Below are 21,050 nucleotides of genomic sequence, written 5' to 3' on the forward strand. Positions count from 1 at the left end.
GTGTGTGCTTTCACCCAACTGGGATGTGTGGCACAATGTGGTATTAGCTTCTCCAGGTTAACAGTTGGCCGGGGTCACCAGTGACTCACCCATTGATCAGAGATCCCACCACCACGAGGCCTGACTAGATTAGTCTGCCCTCGAGTTCAGATGGGCAGTTTTTTGGCATTGGGTTGGTGTGGCTCAGTTGGTAGAGCACGGTGCTTGCAATGCCAGGGATGTGGGTTGATTCTCATGGGGGACAAGTAAGAAAATATATCCACTCACTATTGTAAGTCACTCTGGATGAGAGCATCTGCTAAATGACTAAAATGTAACTTTTCTTGCTTTGTAAATACTGTGTCTCTATAGTGAAAATCTGGCCACACATTTATTCTTTCCTCTTTATGCTTCGTCTGATCTGCTGACTTCTGCCACACTGAGAGGTACACAAAGCAAGTCAGTCAGAAGTTACTGGGCACTCGAGTCTCCAGACTGAGATTACTGTTAGACCAGAGAATTGTCATATCTCAATCAAGCCAGGCATGTTTCTAACAGCCACTTCAAATCTAGTGTGACACAAAGAGAGAGAATGTAAGGCTGTGACGATAACAATATCGCAATATTTTTTCCATGGCAAAAATAAAATCTCGAAGCAGACCAAATTCAACCTACTGTATGTAAAATATCGTGTGCTATAGCTCGGAAAATAAATATATATGACTCTGGATTATAACATAATGATGTTTTTTTTCAACAGTATGGCTGTTCTTATAAAGAAGTCAAATTTGTTTCGTGTTTTGTTTCCTTGCCACAATACTAATGAGTATCGCGATACTGGTTTCGCCCCGGTCCTAGTATAATGTAGCAAAACATCTTTGAAACGCCACATTAAAACTCTTTATTCTTATTGGACGAGTTCCTGTTGGTGCCTCCTGAATAAGACACAAGCAGCCCAAAGAACTGGAATGATAAGCATGGCAACAATGACACAACAGCTCTGGTCTGTCCCTCTAAAATAAAGCCCCCGAGCCTGGAATAGTTCCCAGACCCCGCCAGGGCGGCTGCAACAGTGGCTCATGTGCGTCACTACTCCAGCTCCATGTTTTCAGCATGACTGCCCTTCCCCATCACCCTCTTCCCAAAATCCTATTAATTCCTTCATGCCCGGCTGTAGGAGATTCAGTCATTTGGGACTAATTTGTGTTCTGCTGCGTGCTGTATCTGTCCCTTGTAGTAGCTGGTCATACATCCTTAATGTAACCACATCTCAAGGCCTTCCAATTGAAGGGCTTGATATCTGGCAAAAGGGTGACTCTTACATATTGCTCTTATTATTTTGTATATTATATTAATCTTTAGTTTTCATGTTTCAGAAGGGGAACGAATAGTGAGTCAGGAGGAGGTTATGAGATGGTTGGTGTGGATTGAATATTGTTTTGGTTTAGTATCGTGGTATGAAGTGACATCTACTGGATAAAGCCTCTTGGTTCACGTTTCACATTAACAAATTTGTCAATTCCAAGGAGGTTTTGAGATGTTTTGAAAGGCAGAATCTCAGGGGAATACCATCAATTCAACTGAGTGTTTACATTTGCCACTCTGCTATAGATCTGTAACATATACTTGTGTATGGAAAGAGTCATTAGGTTTTTAGACGACATGTATGGTTTTAAAACTTTTGCCGTCGGCTACTCAACAGAAATGGTTTTGGAAACATTTACAGTTTCTTACGTTTGGGGAACTAACAAATAGTAGATTAACTTTATATTTACTCTCTAAAATGAACCACATTTCTGAGAATGATAATATGCTTTTCTTACAACATAATTTAAATAGTTTACACATTTCCTATTTAGGTGCAATGTTAGAATTATGAATTGATCGCCATGTGAGGGTGTTAGAAAGTCAGTGATGCAGTACCAAATAGAGCTGTGTTCACCATCAGTGGAAGAAGATAAGTGCAAATGATAAGATTTTAATAATTTGTCTTTGTCATAAAACATTTCAAACTTGACACTCCAGCCAGGCCCCAGAGGGGGACAGTGCTGCGGGGAACACTCTGCTCTGGATATGGTTGCTCATGGGGGAGGGGAATGCAGCATGGCACTGAGGCACATTCTTAGTGCCTAAGCCACCCAGCCCACCGTCTTTTTCATGACCCAGCACGTTTATCAGGCACGTTGCGCAATGATCCGAGGGTCCGATGTACAGTATGTATGCCCTTGTCTGTCATAGATTGTCCAGATCATTAAGATGCCTTTAACAGTCCTCCTAACTGGAATATTATTACCCTCAGTGCTGTCAGGACTCCAGTGTTGGGACCAATTCCATTTTAATTCAGTCAATCCAGAGATGATTGAATTTAATTCAACCCTGTCCAGATTTGATTGTTGAGTTGAACCCTGTAGGGCTTTATGGTATTAGCTTTGAAACTTTTTTGGGGTGAGATACTCCCGCCCGCACTTGTTTTTTTTATTGTAACGTTCTCCCCCGGTCTTCCCAAGATGGCTGCTATCACCAGTGCGATTGCAGACAGGGCAATTCTACACTGAACAAAAACATAAACATCCCAAACATGCTCAATAGGTGAAATGTGTGGTGACTATGCAGGCCATGGAAGAACTGGAACATTTTCAGCTTCCAGAAATTGTGTTGAAACATCAGGTGATGGAGGCAGATGAATGGCACGACGATGGGCCTCAGGATCTCGTCACGGTATCTCTGTGCATTGAAATGGCCATCGATAAACTGCAGATGTTCGTTATCCGTAGCTCGCCCAAACGATGCCATACACACTGTCTGCCATCTGCCCGGTACAGTTGAAACCGGTAGTAATCTATGAAGAGCACATTTCTCCAGCGTGCCAGTGGCCATCGAAAGTGAGCATTTGCCCACTGAAGTCCACTGTGACGGCTGAACTGCAGTCATGTCAAGACTCTGGTGAGGATGACGAGCACACAGATGAGCTTCCCTGAGATGCTTTCTGACAATTTGTGCCTAAATTCTTTGATTGTGCAAACCCACAGTTTAGACGTACTGCCAAATTCCCTAAGACGGCTGATGGAGGCTGCTGATGGTAGAGAAGTTAACATTAAATTCTCTGGCAACAGCTCTGGTGGACAGGGATGTAAACTAATTTGTGCACAACATTTTGAGAGAAATAAGCTTTTTGTGCATATGGAACATTTCTGGGATCTTTTATTCAACTCATGAAACATGGGACCAACACTTTACATGTTGTATTTATATTTTTGTTCAGTATATTTTAATTGCAGTATGCCTGTCATTGGTGTGTGTGACAGATTCATGTTATCCTCGTTCCCAGAGAGGGTCAGAGGTAATTTACCTGGGTTGCGTTCATTAGACACTGTACGGAAAACGATAGAAAACATTTTGCATTGGAAGTTCCCAGAGAGGGTTTTAGAGGTCATTTACCTGTGTTTTTTTCCATTAGGCACTGAAAATGAGCGTGGACATGACCAGCTAGTGTCACCCTGTCAGTTTTCTTCTGTTTGATGCGTTATGGGCATAACCCTGCTGCTGTGACTGAAGGGGAGAAAGTAACGACTATACACTATACTCCAACTTATGTATTTTTCATTTTTTTTTAACTGTTTTCATGTTGGGTTATGTGAGTGCTCTCAGGAAGTATTTTTCTTTCTTTCTTTGACAGCATGCATCCTCTCATTGTAAAAACCCTTGTGTTTTTGAGGCGTGTGTGGGGCCTATGAATGGTACAGCCAATACGGGGTACAGGAAATGTTGTAACACCCCCACCAATCCCCTTCTCCCCCCTTATGGCCTCGTGGTCCTCCTCACCTACCTCTCTGTGGGTAACGTCCTTGATGTTCAAAAGGCTCCCCTTTACCCTTCCCCTCCCACATGTCTGCCAACACGTCGACCCGGGCTCTGTGCCATCTTCCTCAGTGGACAAATATTTACCCCTGATTTCATCAGGGACGCTCTGTGAGCTCATGGGCCATTTCAGTCCACGGCTTCCTTAGACCTTATCGATCTGGGCTTTGGCTCTGGGCAGAGGACTTTTGGAGATTGGCTAGTCTCGGATCAAGACATGTTGCTATGTGAGCTGTCACCTAGCAAACATGCTAAAACAGGAGTGGGCGATCTTACCCTGTGAGGGCTGATTATATGGGTGCCAGCTCCAGCCAAGTAGTACCACACCCCATAATATTAATCTCAACCAATCATTGTCTTAAATTTAGGCTTTTCTTAGTAGAAACTTTTCTCAGTTTTATTGTGACGCGCTACTATGTGTTACTGTCACACTCTCTTTTTCTCTCTTGCATTTGTTTCGGAAGGGGGGCGGTCTAAGCAATGTCAAGTTTAACTCTTAAAATGCAGAGAGCGTTTAAAGAGTTAAACTTGGAGACACTGAAAGGACAGGAGCCATGCTGCCTCTGAGACCGCCCCTGTTTTCTGACCTCACAGTTCAACTGCTCCACACACAAACACACACATGCTCAGGAAGGGATCCCTCACACAGACACACAAGACACATTATATAGCAAGACTTGCACACAAACGCACCTATTGGGTTTTCGAGAGTGTCCATATGCGTATTGCGATGGCTACAGTTGTCAGAGGGAGTTGGGACTTGGTGGTGGAAGACAGGGTTTAGAAAATGCGGAGGAGAGGAAGACATTGAGTTTCATTTTCACCTGCATCCTGATAGAAAAGGAATTCCATCTTGGAGGTTTCAGTTCTAATCACACAGAGAGCTTAACTGATGCTTCTACATTTAGTCATTTAGCAGACTTTATTATCCAGAGTGAGTACATACATTTTTCAAGCTGGTCCCACGTGGGAATCGAACCCACAACTCTGGCGTTGCAAGCCAACTGTTGAATATGCACTGGGCGACAAACTTATCCAAGAAAAGGAAAAAAAAAAATCCCCTCCCACAACCACGTATGACGATGTCCCCCGGTAGAAATGTTTTGACTTTTTGAAAAAACACAGCAGCTTTAAAAGAGGAGGATTTTTCAATGTTTTTGACAGGAGGAATGTTGGCGGGAAATACCAAGGAGGATTTTCCTCAAAGCCTTTCTCACAGATTCTCTTGCCGTTTTGGCTTTTCTTGTTGCGGCGTCTTCGGTCCTCTCTGTTTGACATATCATTCATTTGAGCGGCAATGGGAGCCAGGTGCGGCGTGAAGAAAGCAACAGGGTTGCGAGAAAGGAGAGTGGCAAGAGAACCACAGCTGTCAAAAGAGGAAGGAAACAAAGAAAAGCAGAAGTAGAAAGAGCAGAGAAAAAAAGGGGGAAGAAATATGAGTTTGCCAACAAACTGTGTACTCCTGGCCCCCTCCTCGGACCGGTCGTTCAAAGTGCGGAATGGGAATATCTGTGGATCCCCTTGCGCAGTCAACCGGCCCATTGACATTGTGCAGAAGCGCAGGCGGTAATGCACCATTTTTCCCTCTCGCCTATTTCTCCCAGATGTTGCATGTGTCATTGTCAGCACCCATTCACATATTTCTGCTTATGTTTGAGGCCAGTTTCAATTTAACACTGCTCCTTCTTCCTGTCTTGGTACTGGTTTTGTGTCACCCTTGTTACCACGAGCTGTGCTGGGTCTTAGAAGTGGTGGGAAACTTATTTTAAGTTTCTCTGACGTGGTTGGTTGTTTGTCAATGACGTTGCTATAGCCATGACTGTGACTAGACTGACTGTCAGGCTAGAATGATGTAGCCAGAGGGTTTATTTTATTGAAGAACACATGGCTTCTCAGCACAGGTGAAGTCTGGGTCTTCTTGCATTTACACATCGGCGCACACCACACCACACTCAACAGATGGCAATATGTGAAAGGGACCATTATGTTAGCTATATAGTTTGGACCCAGGGACTTGAGTCCACAATAGTCTCAGTGCTCCAGTTAAAGAAGCAAAAAGATAATGTGGCTAATTCTGTATCTGGTATTTAAAAATGCATGACGACAAACACCTGCACTGTGGGAACAAAGTAATGTCAGCCCCAAGTGTTCAAAACTCTTCAAAGGCAATGTCTAATGAACGTTGAGTCAGACATATTGATAGGCCGGGAGTGGTGGCCTGTTGAATTGAACATATAGTATGTGCCTAATACAGTTCACACGAAAACTACAGTACTGTTATAATCTTTCAAATCTCCTAACTAGCCTCTCACCAGTACTGTGCTTTACATATTAATACTTTGGGCTTAACAGAATTAAGTCATGAGTAGGAGCAGGTGATTTAGAGTTAATACTGTGGATATACACTAACAGGAAATTCAGCTCTTGAGGTTTTTTGTCTGGTGGCGAGAATGTCAGTCAGTGTGAGAGGACCGCCCCCTTTCCTCTTGTTGGGTACAGTCTCTTTCAAGTGTCCCTCGTCTCGTTTCATTTTGTCTTGTCTCGTCTTTTGTCGTCTTGTCTCGTGTCTAGCTCCACCCTGGACCTTCTCCATCTATTTTTTCAGACAATCTCTTGATCATATTAGTTATCTCATACATTAGTATAATACAATAATTTAATAATACTTGTTTTATTGCTGACAGTGCTATAAAGTATAAGAATATTGCATGACTGAACAATACTGAGTTATTTAGTAGATTTAACCCGGTGTGATGAGTAATGTGTGGTGATTATTAGATGCATCCCATAATGACCAGGCAGCTCAGAGCTCACATGTGATTTAGATGAAAACCATTTGACTACCTTTTCATAATGTGTTGCTTCCTGCTAGACCTCAATGACGTGGATGACCAAATGATGGACTGAAAACCATAGGATATGATAAGCATAAACAACTCTGGATATTATTAGCAGGCTGGCATATGTAACTGAAATTAGAAGTGAGGTGTTGCCAGTCACAAGTCCACGTGCGTTTGTGACTAGGCTCTTGTGAAATGTCCCATGTACGTGCAGCAGCTTATTCCAACGGCAGTCTGAGTCACAGAGAGTATATGTGACCCGGTGAAACCGCCTCTCCTAGAAAGCTATCAGACAGACAATAATATGAGTTTTACCTATGACCCTGTGTGGTTCTACAGTAGCTTGCCCAATTTGCTCCTGGGCCCGAACCAATTTCACCATATTTGGAGATGTTGCACAAAGCCCTGCCCCCTTAGAATCTCAAAGGGCAGTTTGATCTTGTATTTCTTGTTGGTTGTGTTACATCTGTTAGAGGGTTTTTTAAAGTAGAGGCAGAATATGCTGTATAAACAGACATTTTGTACAACCCCCAAACAAAGAAGGCATAGACCGGAAGTTAAAAACATGTATAAATTCGTTTTGGAGAGACTGTATATTAGAAGACTTGGATTCATTATTTCAATGGCGTTATTTCAATACCCTTTATCTTCTTGACTGAGGACTCTACTCAGTTCAAACTAATACATTAGTTTATATAAAAATAAAAAAACATTCTAATAAGATACCGAGTTTTCTTTTGTTCTCCTCTAAAATCATTATTCTGTTGTGACTCATCCCAGCAACCTGCTCCCTGGTTTTGATAGAATAGGGACCCCCAGTTCCTTTTTGCATAAAATAACAAAAACTGTGTTAATTGGGTAGCAAACAAAGCCCTATGCTGATGGAGTTAAAGCCTGTGAAGTGGTCTTATCTGGTGTCCATTAAGCCACTCTGTGCTAGTTGATCTGCAACGACTCGGAAACCACTGTTGACGTCAACACACAGCCGTGCTCAGACACCTCTGCCTCTGTGGTCGATGACAGTGCGAATGTGAGAAATGTTGTGTGTGTGTGTGTGCATATGAGAATACAACACACACTAGCTACTGCAACCCAGTCATCTCTCTACCCATCATCCCCAAAGATATCGAAACATGCAGCCTTTATCAGTCTCATCAAACAAACATTGTCACAGAAAAGGGACAGACACTTTTATGTTTCCTTCCTATGTGACGAGGACGTCATCAGGCCTCAGTACTCCTCTTATTGGCTGCAAAGTCTTGATGTGAGGAGGAAGTGGAGGAACCTGCCTCACACCAGGGCTCCATCATTTATTAATTGAAAGGCACCTATTAAAGCCATATGAGCCTTGTAAGAGGAGAGTAGCACCTCTGCTCCACTGAGCTTGTTTGTTCCACGGCGAGCCCTGCCTACCTAATTGTGGTTGTTCAATGGATGGTATACGTGGGTTGGATTCAGGGGTCGATGTCAAGGGCCAAAAAAAGACCTGGCCCTCTGGGGCCCTAATCACTCAGCTGTCAGGACACAGGGAGTGTGTGTGTGTGTGTGTGTGTGTGTGTGTGTGTGTGTGTGTGTGAACAAGAGTGTGTGTGTGTCTATTCTGAGTACAGGGTTAAGGGGGTCTACTCATCAATGTAACTGATGGGAAAAGGGCTGCAGGTTTCTGACAGGGCTGCATTAGTTTATGACCTGCGTGCTGTAATCCATGTATCAGCCCTTAACCATTCAAATGAATGACAATCACTTCATCGTTGCATGGTGTGTCATTAAATTAAGAGTTTCCATGTTAGTGCTAATCAGTTCCCAACGTCCCGTACCCAGCATAATCAATAGGATGAGTACAACCTACTGATGTTAGTCACCAAAGTCCTGTTCCTATAGCTGAAACCCATACACATCAACACCAGTCAAATCAGAAAATTGGAATATCCTATTTCCACTTGGAAAAGGTATTGAATAGAATAAAACCTTAACGTTTTATAGTCTTATTACATTGTCAACTCGTTCTACCCGAAGTGTGTTGTTTGTACAGTGGGGAGAACAAGTATTTGATACACTGACGATTTTGCAGGTTGTCCTACTTACAAAGCATGTAGAGGTCTGTAATTTTTAGCATAGGTATACTTCAACTGTGAGAGACGGAATCTAAAACAAAAATCCAGAAAATCACATTGTATTATTTTTAAGTAATTCATTTGCATTTTATTGCATGACATAAGTATTTGATACATCCGAAAAGCAGAACTTAATATTTGGTACAGAAACCTTCGTTTGCAATTACACAATTCATATGTTTCCTGTAGTTCTTGACCAGGTTTGCACACACTGCAGCAGGGATTTTGGCCCACTCCTCCATACAGACCTTCTCCAGATCCTTCAGGTTTCGGGGCTGTCGCTGGGCAATACGGACTTTCAGCTCCCTCCAAAGATTTTCTATTGGGTTCAGGTCTGGAGACTGGCTAGGCCACTCCAGGACCTTGAGATGCTTCTTACGGAGCCACTCCTTAGTTGCCCTGGCTGTGTGTTTCGGGTCATTGTCATGCTGAAAGACCCAGCCACGACCCATCTTCAATGCTCTTACTGAGGGAAGGAGGTTGTTGGCCAAGATCTCGCGATACATGGCCCCATCCATCCTCCCCTCAATACGGTGCAGTCGTCCTGTCCCCTTTGCAGAAAAGCATCCCCAAAGAATGATGTTTCCACCTCCATGCTTCACGGTTGGGATGGTGTTCTTGGGGTTGTACTCATTCGTCTTCTTCCTCCAAACACGGCGAGTGGAGTTTAGACCAAAAAGCTCTATTTTTGTCTCATCAGACCACTTGGCCTTCTCCCATTCCTCCTCTGGATCATCTAGATGGTCATTGGCAGACGTCAGACGGGCCTGGACATGTGCTGGCTTGAGCAGGGGGACCTTGCGTGCGCTGCAGGATTTTAATCCATGACGACGTAGTGTGTTACTAATGGTTTTCTTTGAGACTGTGGTCCCAGCTCTCTTCAGGTCATTGACCAGGTCCTGCCATGTAGTTCTGGGCTGATCCCTCACCTTCCTCATGATCATTGATGCCCCACGAGGTGAGATCTTGCATGGAGCCCCAGACCGAGGGTGATTGACCGTCATCTTGAACTTCTTCCATTTTCGAATAATTGCGCCAACAGTGGTTGCCTTCTCACCAATCTGCTTGCCTATAGTCCTGTAGCCCATCCCAGCCTTGTGCAGGTCTACAATTTTACCCCTGATATCCTTACACAGCTCTCTGGTCTTGGCTATTGTGGAGAGGTTGGAGACTGTTTGATTGAGTGTGTGGACAGGTGTCTTTTATACAGGTAACGAGTTGAAACAGGTGCAGTTAATACAGGTAATGAGTGGAGAACAGGATGGCTTCTTAAAGAAAAATTAACAGGTCTGTGAGAGCTGAAATTCTTACTGGTTGATAGGTGATCAAATACTTATTAATTTGCATTTTATTGCATGACATTACTTAAAAATCATACAATGTGATTTTCTGGATTTTTGTTTTAGATTCCGTCTCTCACAGTTGAAGTGTACCTATGATAAAAAATTACAGACCTCTACATGCTTTGTAAGTAGGAAAACCTGCAAAATCGGCAGTGTATCAAATACTTGTTCTCCCCACTGTATCTGAGTGTAACTCTGGCTTGTTCGCTCTCTGGGCATTTCAGAGCGTTGTCAGGTTCTTTGTTTTGAAATTCAAACCGAGAGCGCACACTGGACGTTCTGGCCGACGAGTAGGGTTGATCTGAGTGTTCTGACCTCACAATGACAGTCAAGCACCCAAGCTAACTGGCTAATGTTGGCTAGCTTGCTAGCTATTTTCAGACTCAAATGAAAAAACATTTAGCTCTGAACAGTTAACTCGCCCCACCGGAGCTGGTTAAGTGTTTTCGTGTTATCAAGAGGGGTAATGACTGTAACTGTATTACTGGCAACAATTTAATTAATTTGGACGCCAAACCCACCACTGGTGTTCCTGGCCAAAGAGCTTATTTTCATGTCATCCAACAAATGTAAATGCCTTGAGTTTGCTAAACGGCATTGGCACTTGGATTGGAACCGGTGCTTTGGTCATGAAAATAAATATCTTTGGCCACGCACACCAGTGGTGGGTTTGGCATCTAAATGAGAACAGTCAACGACATCATACATTTTACCCAGTACCAGGATATTTTTGCCAAAAATTTGGTTGCCTCTGCCAGGAAGCTGAAACTTGGCCACAAGTGGATCTTCCAGCAAGCCAATAACCCCAAGCGCACAACAAAATCCACATATAATTGGTTAAAAGAGAAGTTTGACTTTTTACAACTAAATCTCTATTTTTGATGTAAATGGCATGTTATAGAATGGTCCAGACCCTTTTTTTGCAATTTCACTTGTTTTTGAGAAACTCCTCATCCTTGTTGTACGGTGCAGGGGCTCTGATTTATTGTTATTATATATTTTTTAAAGAATGCAAACACTCTCAGTAAAGTGATGCAGGTCTTTAGATGTTGTCCATATTAAATTGTGTTATTCCAAACTTTATTCGCAATGTTAAATTCCATTTTGTCGAATTCATCAGTTTCCCCTATCCAGCTGTTCCATTCTCTGTGTAGCATTCTGTTACAGGTAACTGCCATAAAAGGGAAACACCAACATAAATAGTCTTAATAGGGGGTTGGGCCACCACGAGCCACCAGAACAGCTTCAATGCACCTTAGTGTAGATTCTACAAGTGTCTCGAACTTCCTGGGTGGAAGCACCTGCTTTCAATATACTTTTTGTCCCTCTTTTAGTCAAGTGTTCCTTTATTTTGGCAGTTACCTGTTGACTGGACATAGAGATACCACTTGAGTCACAACAAAATGGAATATAACGTTGCGGATAAAGTTTAATGTGTACAACATCTGAAGAACTGCATCATTATACTGAGAGTTTTCCATTTCTGAAAGGACATATTTGGGTGTTTTTGGAACCTTTGTTCATGTTTTTTCAGAGCCCTCATACTACACAACGAGGATGAGGAAATTAATCGCTGGTTGTGGGTACGTTAATCAAAATCTAGTGAAATCACAAAAAAGTGTCTGGATCCTTCTATAATTAAGCAATTAGGCCAGAGGTGTGTAGTGTATATGGCCAATATACAACAGCTAAAGGGTGTTCTTATGCACGACGCCATGCAGTATATTGGCCATATATCACAAACCCCTGAGGTGCCTGATTGCTATTATAAACTGATTACCAACATAATTAGAGCTGTAAAAATAAATGTTTTGTCATCCCCGTGGTATACGGTCTGATATACCACGTCTGTCAGCCAATCAGCATTCAGAGCTCAAACCACCCAGTTTATAAGAACCCATTTACATCAAAAAGAGAGATTTGGGTGTTAAAAAAACAAAAGTTCCCTTCTCCTCCAAGAATGGCTGACTATCTCTCGTAGATCCTGTTTATTCTTGATTTGATGGACATTGGTTGGACTGTGAGGTACTGTAGCAGCAGTGTGATTTTCCCTTTTCTGTTGGGAAAATGCATGTTCTGGAATACCACACTTTTCATGACACTTCATTCAGTTTTATGGCTTTTTGTCTCCTCCCTAGGTCGTGGCAGAGCTGATGGTATCGTAGTAAGTAGTCATGAGTTGCAGCTTGGCAATGTGCCAGTGTGTGATGTTTGTGTCAGAGTGTTACAGCAAACAAAAGCAGATGGGTGCTACTGATCGGTGATCAACATACTTCCTCAGATGGAATGATTATTCTCGGAATAGCATGAAAATCAAGTACACCCTCTTTCTGGTTAGTTAAAATGCACTTCTTTAAAGAGCCTGTACTTGTTCGCTTCCGCTGTCAACAGGCCCTTTTTTAGGGGAATTATTTCCACTTGGAGGGGGTGAAAGTAAGGCCACGAGAGGCAGGTTCCCACACTAGACCGTTAGCCAGTGTAAGATGATTGAAGTATACAGCCGTTGGGTTGTAGCCGTCTCTATTGACAGGCCTGAACAGGGCCCACTACTGGCTCCACCACAGTAGCTTATCTTCCTCTCCCAGTCGTCTGTTCCCCCTACACTGGCACTCTTCATGTAAACATCCTGTTTATTTTTTAAGCGGTTTTCATAGATTACATTTTTGACCTCTGATTCTTATTTGCTGGTACAGAGCAGAGGTTTCGTTTTCCTGTAACTGTTCAGCCAGAACACGGAACAAAATAGTCAGTTGACAGTGGACAAAAGGAAATTAGACCTATCTTTTAGCTTTGATTTGTAGATCTTTCCAAAAGTGAACCTTCTACTGATGTCTTAAAGAAGTTTATTTATGATTAATGTGCTATAATATGGGTTTTATTATCTTATTGGGTCAAGTGGTACATACATTTTTGGTTCAGCTGTGCCCTAACCAACTTACGGGCTAAACATACAATTTTTTTAAGCAGCTAAACGTCAAAGACTCACATTATTTTAAACTGCTTATCTGGATTACAATGGTTATAAGATTTATATTTGCTTCACATATTATTCTTAATCCATTTGGTCAAGCCAGTTAAAAAGTCCCAAAGTAATATTGTTCTGGTATCAGCGACATTTGTTTGTGTGTGTGCATGCATATGCATGTGTCATACACACACACACACAAACATGTATATCTCATGAACTTCAGAACTAAATGTGGTAAGCTCTCTGTATTATGTCCAGTAAATGTGTGTCTCTCTAACCCTGTTGACAGCGAGTCAAGCTGTGGTGTTTGGAGAGTCGCTCCCCACCATTAGGCCAGGGCTCAGAGAGAAATAATCAACAGACTTGGTTCTGTTGACTCCATGTTTCTTCTTATGCAATGACTTCTCCTCAAGGGCTATATTTAGAAAACATATACCCACGGCTGTATCATATGTTGTTGTACACAGAACATTTTCCCCTTTTGGTCACCCTGTAAAAATGTATACACAGTGAATGTATTATGTTGTGGGATTTAATTTTGTTCGATAAATAACTTTGTATAACATGTTTGGAACCAATACCAGTATCCAGAATGACACAGATAATGCACCAGAAGCTAGCTCAGATGAGAGGCTACTGACAGTTTCTATCTAAAAACAACTTTGTCTAGACTTGGTTCAAGAGCATACAGTGTAAAGAGCTCTATGTAATCTAATTTACAAAGGACAGCAAACGTTAACCATGGCATTTGTGTTGAAAAGTTCTCAATGTTTTGTCACAACCCTGAAATAACTAAGATCACCTATTCTCTTGGCAGCCTGAAGAAAGCCTGTACGGACTAGAAGGCTGGACCATATCTGTTCATACAGTAGGGTTGAATTGGACTGAATTGAATAGACAAAAGAAAATAGCACAACTGGATTAGCTGGGGTATCTATGTATCTATGCACTCGAGCAATCTCCCTCGCTTTAACAAGCTGTGAAATCTACATCATATCCCATTGCTTTCAAACCAAAGGTAATTATAGTACACAGATGTTGGTCAGCCATTTTGAAAAGGAATTTACTGGATGAAGAATAATACGTTTTCTCGATCTACTGTATAAAGCCAGCTATGGTACAATGGAACCAAACAAAGAGTCTCAAAGTGCAAAGCTCAACCTAAATGAAGTGAATACATTGAGTGTTTGACATTGTGTTTGATCCAGGTTTGATGGTAAGTGTTGTAATACTTTACTCTAGACTGGTACGTGGGACCTCCGAGGAATAGTCTGTTAGCTCTGATGCTTAGTCTTCATGAGTAAGCTGTGTTCAGATCTGCAGTTTCAAAGACATTCTTGTTTCTTGTTTTTGGTGGTGCATCAAATCAAATCCAAGTTTATTGGTCCCGTACACAGATTTACAGATGTTATCACAGGTGTAGCGAAATGCTTATGTTTTTTTAGCTCAAACAGTGCAGTAATAATACCATACAATACAAAACAATATGCACATAATTAAATATATATATATACATGCACAGTGCATTCGCAAAGTATTCAGACCCCTTTTTTTATTAGCAACATTTTCTGAACCTGTTTTTGCGCTTATGGGGTATTGTGTGTAGCTTTATGAGAGGAAAAAAAACAATTTAATACATTTTAAAATAAGGCTGTTACGTATCAAAATGTGGAAAAAGTCAAGGGGCCTGAATACTTTCCAAATAGTTTTTGAAAGAAAAGCACATTTTCCATTTTAAAATGACTATCAAATTGATTAGAAATACAGTGTAGACCTTGTTAATGTTGTAAATGACTATTGTAGCTGGAAACGGATAATTTTTCTTTATTTTTTAATGGAATATCTACATAGGCATACAGAGGCCCATTATCAGCAACCATCACTCCTGTGTTCCAATGGCATGTTGTGTTAGCTAATCCAAGTTTATCATTTTAAAAGGCTAATTGATCATTAGAAAAAACATTTTGCAATTATGTTAGCACAGCTGACAACTGTTGTCTTGATTAAAGAAGCAATGAAACTCGCCTTCTTTAGACTAGTTGAGTATCTGGAGCATCAGCATTTGTGGGTTCGATTACAGGCTCAAAATGGCCAGAAACAAATAACTTTCTTCAGAAACTCAGCAGTCTATTCTTGTTCTGAGAAATTAAGGCTATTCCATGCAAGAAATTGCCAAGAAACTGAAGATCTCGTACTACTCCCTTCACAGAACAGCGCAAACTGGCTCTAACCAGAATAGAAAGAGTGGGAGGCCCCGGTGAACAACTGAGCAAGAGGACAAGTACATTAGAGTTTGAGAAAGACGCCTCACAAGTCCTCAACTGGCAGCTTCATTAAATAGTACCCGAAAAACACCAGTTCTAACGTCAACAGTGAACAGGCGACTCCAGGATGCTGGCCTTCTAGGCAGAGTTCCTCTGTCCAGTGTCTGTGTTATTTTGCCCATCTTAATCTTTTATTTTTATAGGCCAGTCTGAGATGTGTCTTTTTCTTTGCAACTCTGCCTAGAAGTCCAACATCCCTGAGTCGCCTCTTCACTGTTGACATTCAGAATGGTATTTTGAGGGTACTATTCAATAACGTACCAGCCCGACAGGATGCTCTCCATGCTGCATCTGTAGAAGTTCGTAAGGATCTTGGGGGCCAAGACTCATTTCTCCTGAGGTTGAAGGGACGCTGCTGCGCCTTCTTCACCATGCTGTCTGTGTGACGGGACCATTTCAGGTTGTCATTGATGTGCACTCCGAGGAACTTGATGCTTTTAACCCTCCACTGTGGCCCTGTCTGTGAGGGTGTGCTCTTACTGATGTCTCCTGTAGTCCACCATCAGCTCCTTCATTTTGTTGATGTTGAGAGAGATTATTTTCTTGGCACCCCTCCGCCAGGGCTCTCACCTCCTCCTTGTAGGATGTCTCGTCATTATTGGTCATCAGGCCTACCATTGTTGACTCGTCAGAAAACTTGATGATTAAGGGAGATATGTGTGGGGCCCATGTGTTGAGGATCAGCGAGGCGGAGGTGCTGTTGTTAACCTTCACCACTTGGGGTCGGCCCATCAGGAAGTGTAGGACCCAGTTGAACAGGGAGGGGTTCAAACCCAGGCCCCGGAGTTTAGGATGAGCTTGGAGTTGAAGGCTGAGCTGTAGTCAATGAACAGGATTCTTACATAGGCATTTCTCTTGTCTCAGTGGGATATGGCAGTGTGCAGTGCAACGGTGATTGTGTCAACCGTGGATCTGTTGGGGCGGTATGCGAATTGTAGTGGGTGTAGGGTGTAGGGTAAGGGGGAGGTGACATGGTCCTTAACTAGCTTCTGCTGCGGGTGTCAGGTCAAGCACAATGGTGTGGGGGGTACAAAACTAACATCCCCCTTCCCAAACCAGGTGACCCCTTTCCAACCAATACAGTTTACGCATCACCAGGAACACACACCAAAAAAGGTCCAATCCTCTGTTTTCCAACTTTCTCCGCTTCCAGGCCCCCGGGAACATTGCAGAGAAAAACACACACACACACACTTTAATTCTCATAGGTCGGTGAGGCCCCTGGAGCTGGTTCTCACGCCATGCTGAAAAAAAACAGGAGGGGGAAGATGACTTTTGACTCCAGGCGCTGTGTCATCCTCTGGAAGCCCACTCTGTTGGCAATAACATCTGTCTCTGGCACGGAACAAAAGTAAAGGTCCCTTCAGATCTCTGGGGTTCCCATGAACACCGCAGCGCTGCCCAGCTGGTGTCAATCGCAGGAGACAGGCCTCGCTCCGGACTGGTTAGGAACGAAGGGGGTCACCAAACCCACATTTTCAGTGGCTGAGATTGGATCCATACTGACTGACAAGTTTCATCTAGTCATCTGCACATGGATCCTGAACAATGTTCCTATAATGTTTTTGAAATTTCAGGTCTGGTGAGCGCAAATTTGAACATTGTGAAAATTCTGTGCAACTTCTGGCGTGCATTTTCTGTGAACACTGAGGATGTACCCGCTTTAACTTAAAGTTTTAACAGTGGCCAAGTAAGCTACTGTGGCTATCTGATCATAATGTAGGCCTACCAGTGGCCTACCATCAAAAACTATGAAGAAAATGAGTCCCATAACATTGCAGCATGGAAATAGCTGTTCTGTCATTCAGCCTACATGGGGAAAAAACATGCAGGGCTTGATATTATTACATATGCGCACAAGTCACTACATGTAGCTCTCACTTTGATCTCAAAGCAAGCGCATCTACTCACCACCACTCATGCTGTAAACATAGTCCAGTTCAAAGTGAATGGCACAGATCCATATGACAATGGTCTATTTGCATATAGGCCTACTGCAGCTCCAGTTGGTTATGGCGCGCCAGTCTGTGTAGAGCCTGAGTCTTCTATCTCAATGCAAAAGAATCCTACTCCGATGCATTCTGCCTACACCTTAATCTCTTGCATAGTTAATTTTGCATACTAATAAGACTTACATAGTTATTTTTGTTTCGGTATGTTGCGTTGAAAGTGACTAATATTGCATTGATTCGATCACAATTTCCACAGTAAAGGGAAACGTTGATAGTATTAACTAAGGGGGAACACTTTCATGCTTCTCTGCACCGGCTGATATTTCTTCTGCTGCGCGGCAGTCTCGGGGGAGCTTGGCGCCCACCCGCAGCTTAGAGGGAACATTGTTCCTGACTGCTTTTTATTAGCTTTAGATGTTAATGTCTATTCTTTCTTTATCTGAATGACATCGACCTGAAGGCTTATTTGAATTTACTCTGTAGAGGAAAGGAAACGTGGATGATTGACTTCTGTGTTTGCGGAGACCAGATGACGTATCAATGACACAGATCCTGTTCAGTATAGGATAGTCTTTTAGTAATTAGTAGGCACTAAGTGTGTGTGTGTGTGTGTGTGTGTGTGTGTGTGTGTGTGTGTGTGTGTGTGTGTGTGTGTGTGTGTGTGTGTGTGTGTGTGTGTGTGTGTGTGAGAGATCGCCTGCCTGTGTGTGTGCCGGTGGTCTCCCCAGATGGCTAGTGTGATATACAGAGTCCTGTCTCCCATGAGTTCTGACTGTAGTTCAGACTAGAAGTGAAGGGAGAGAAGAAACCGACTGACGTCAGAGCCTGAGAAAAATGACAATACCAAGGTCACCACCACCAGTTATAATGCATTTGTCTACCTCATGACCTGCCTGTGAGCTTTGTGATACATACACAGAACATCTCATAGAGCTTCTTAGAACACCCAACATACTGTAATAAGAGATGATTGATTAACAAGGTTTATTCAGCAGAATGGCACGATTGGTTTAATATATGTGTGTCAAGTAATTACATTATACATATTCTCCATGCTGTAAGAGGGAAACAACTGTTTAACATCTGAAATAGAGGTACAAACTTGTATTACCTGTTTGGCTGGAATTCCAGATATACCGGAAGTTTACATACACTTACGTTGGAGTCATTAAAACTCGTTTTTCAACCACTCCACAAATTTCTTGTTAATAAACTATAGTTTTGGCAAGTCGGTTAGGACATCTACTTTGTGCATGACAAAAGTATTTTTTTCCAACAGTTGTTTACAGACAGATTTCACTGTATCACAATTCCAGTGGGTCAGGTTTACATACACTAAGTTGACTGTGCCTTTAAACTGCTTGGAAAATTCCAGAAAAGTATGTCATGGCTTTAGAAGCTTCTGATAGGCTAATTGACATAATTTGAGTCAATTGAAGGTGTACCTGTGAATGTATTTCAAGGCCAACCTTCAAACTCAGTGCCTCTTTGCTTGACATCATGGGAAAATCAAAAGAAATCAGCCCAAAAACATTTGTAGACCACAAGTCTGGTTCATCCTTGGGAGAAATTTCCAAGGCCAACCTTCAAACTCAGTGCCTCTTTGCTTGACATCATGGGAAAATCAAAAGAAATCAGCCCAAAAACATTTGTAGAGACCACAAGTCTGGTTCATCCTTGGGAGACATTTCCAAACACCTGAAGGTACCACGTTCATCTGTACAAACAATAGTACACAAGTATAAACTCCATGGGACCATGCAGCCGTCATACCGCTCTGGAAGGAGATGTGTTCTGTCTCCTAGATATGAACGTACTTTGGTGCAAAAAGTGCAAATCAATCCTAGAACAACAGCAAAGGACCTTGTGAAGATGCTGGAGGAAACAGGTACAAAGTAGCTATATCCACAGTAGAACGAGTCCTATATCGACATAACCAGCAAGGAAGAAGCCACTGCTCCAAAACCAGCATAAAAAAGCCAGACTATGGTTTGCAACCGCACATGGGGACAAAGATCGTACTTTTTGGAGAAATGTCCTCTGGTGTGATGAAACAAAAATAGAACCGTTTGGCCATAATGACCATCTTTATGTTTGGAGGAAAAAGGGGGAGGTTTGCAAGCCGAAGAACACCATCCCAACCATGAAGCATGGGGGTGGCAGAATCATGTTGTGGGGGTGCTTTGCTGCAGGAGGGACTGGTGCACTTCCCAAAATAGATGGCATCATGAGGATGGAAAATTATGTGGATATATTGAAGCAACATCTCAAGACGTCAGTCAGGAAGTTGAAGCTTGGTCGCAAATGGGTCTTCCGAATGGACAATGACCCCGAGCATACATCCAAAGTTGTGGCAAAATGACTTAAGGACAACAAAGTCAAGGTTTTGGAGTGGCCATCACAAAGCCCTGACCTCAATCCTCTGTGGGCAGAACTGAAAAAGCGTGTGCGAGCAATGGAGGCCTACAAACCTGACTCCGTTACACCAGCCCTGTCAGGAGGAATGGGCCAAAATTCACCCAACTTATTGTGGGACGCTTGTGCAAGACTACCCGAAACGTTTGACCCAAGTTAAAAAATGTAAAGGCAATGCTACCAAATTTGAATTGAGTGTATGTAAACTTCTGAGCCACTGGGAATGTGATGAAAGAAATAAAAGCTGAAATAAATAATAATCTCTGCTATTATTCTGACATTTCACATTCTTAAAATGAAGTGGTGATCGTAACTGACCTAAGACCGATCATTTTTACTAGGATCAAATGTCAGGAATTGTGAAAAATTGAGTTGAAATGTATTTGGCTAAGGTGTATGTAAACCTCCGACTTCAACTGTATTTTAAACAGTGGTCACATTGCTCTGTGCTCTCTGTATAGAGACACTGGTGTGCTGGGGAGCATAACACTGACTGGCACAGTGATCTGTTATTTCTGTCCCCAATAGATTGTGCTACCGGACACTCGGAAGCCCATTCCGTTTCCAGTAGAAGTAACTAACCATATGAATACCACTGATATGAACACTTGTCTTCCCACTCAGTCTGATAAACCCAGGTATTTCCTGGTGTCATTTCTTGAGCTTAGCCCCTGTTTATTTTCAGCCTGTTTTCTTGGAAAAATATGCAACTTTGTCCACCACACTGTATTGTTTATGGAAGTGGGAACGTTGTTGCGAGATTCCAGAGACGAGAAGCTGTCTGCAACTAGAAAGGAGTTTAGCCACAGTCCATTAGTACAGTCTGACCTCGCCAAGCTTCAGGCTCTGGTAATTTACTCAAACATTAACATGTCATTTGAATGACGTGCGTTTCAGTTTTAATAGGTGACTTTTGTTTCACTTGTGAGCTGTTTTCTGGGTTATTTCTGCGTTTTTTTTCAATGATGAGTGAGAGGCATGTTTATCAGTTAAAAAACAGTATTTCCCACAGACATACCCAGGTGATGAGACTGCAGTGGCATGACATTAGAGTAGTCTGGTTCCCCATACTGCATGTTGTGTCTGTGCAGTCCTTTACAGTACATCTATAGGGCACCGTGAGTATTTTATCACAATTGAGCTTTTTAACTTTTTAATATTTTATTTTTCTCGCCAAAAGAGTACAACTAAATGCTGTTTGATGTTGTCAAACAGCAGCCTGCCCTGCATGAATATTTACAGTATTAATGGTAAGAA

General features: G+C 42.4%; 1 protein-coding gene across 7 annotated transcripts in view; it reads left to right on the forward strand.

The window, feature by feature from the left end:
• pde4cb (phosphodiesterase 4C, cAMP-specific b) overlaps positions 1 to 21,050 on the forward strand; it is a 152,306-nt gene that overhangs the window by 96,788 nt on the left and 34,468 nt on the right. Inside the window, exon 1 of one of the 7 annotated variants that reach the window (XM_020480319.2) lies at positions 671 to 5,403. The exons of 5 other annotated variants lie outside the window; for them this stretch is intronic. In XM_020480319.2, coding sequence (XP_020335908.1) covers positions 5,273 to 5,403 — 131 coding nt within the window. In that variant the 5' untranslated portion in view covers positions 671 to 5,272. Of the gene's footprint in view, positions 1 to 670; positions 5,404 to 21,050 lie in introns of those variants that run through there. One more of the 7 variants, XM_020480320.2, reaches the window with a different exon arrangement.

The sequence above is a fragment of the Oncorhynchus kisutch genome, linkage group LG4, assembly GCF_002021735.2.
Source record: "Oncorhynchus kisutch isolate 150728-3 linkage group LG4, Okis_V2, whole genome shotgun sequence".
Lineage (NCBI taxonomy): Eukaryota > Metazoa > Chordata > Actinopteri > Salmoniformes > Salmonidae > Oncorhynchus > Oncorhynchus kisutch.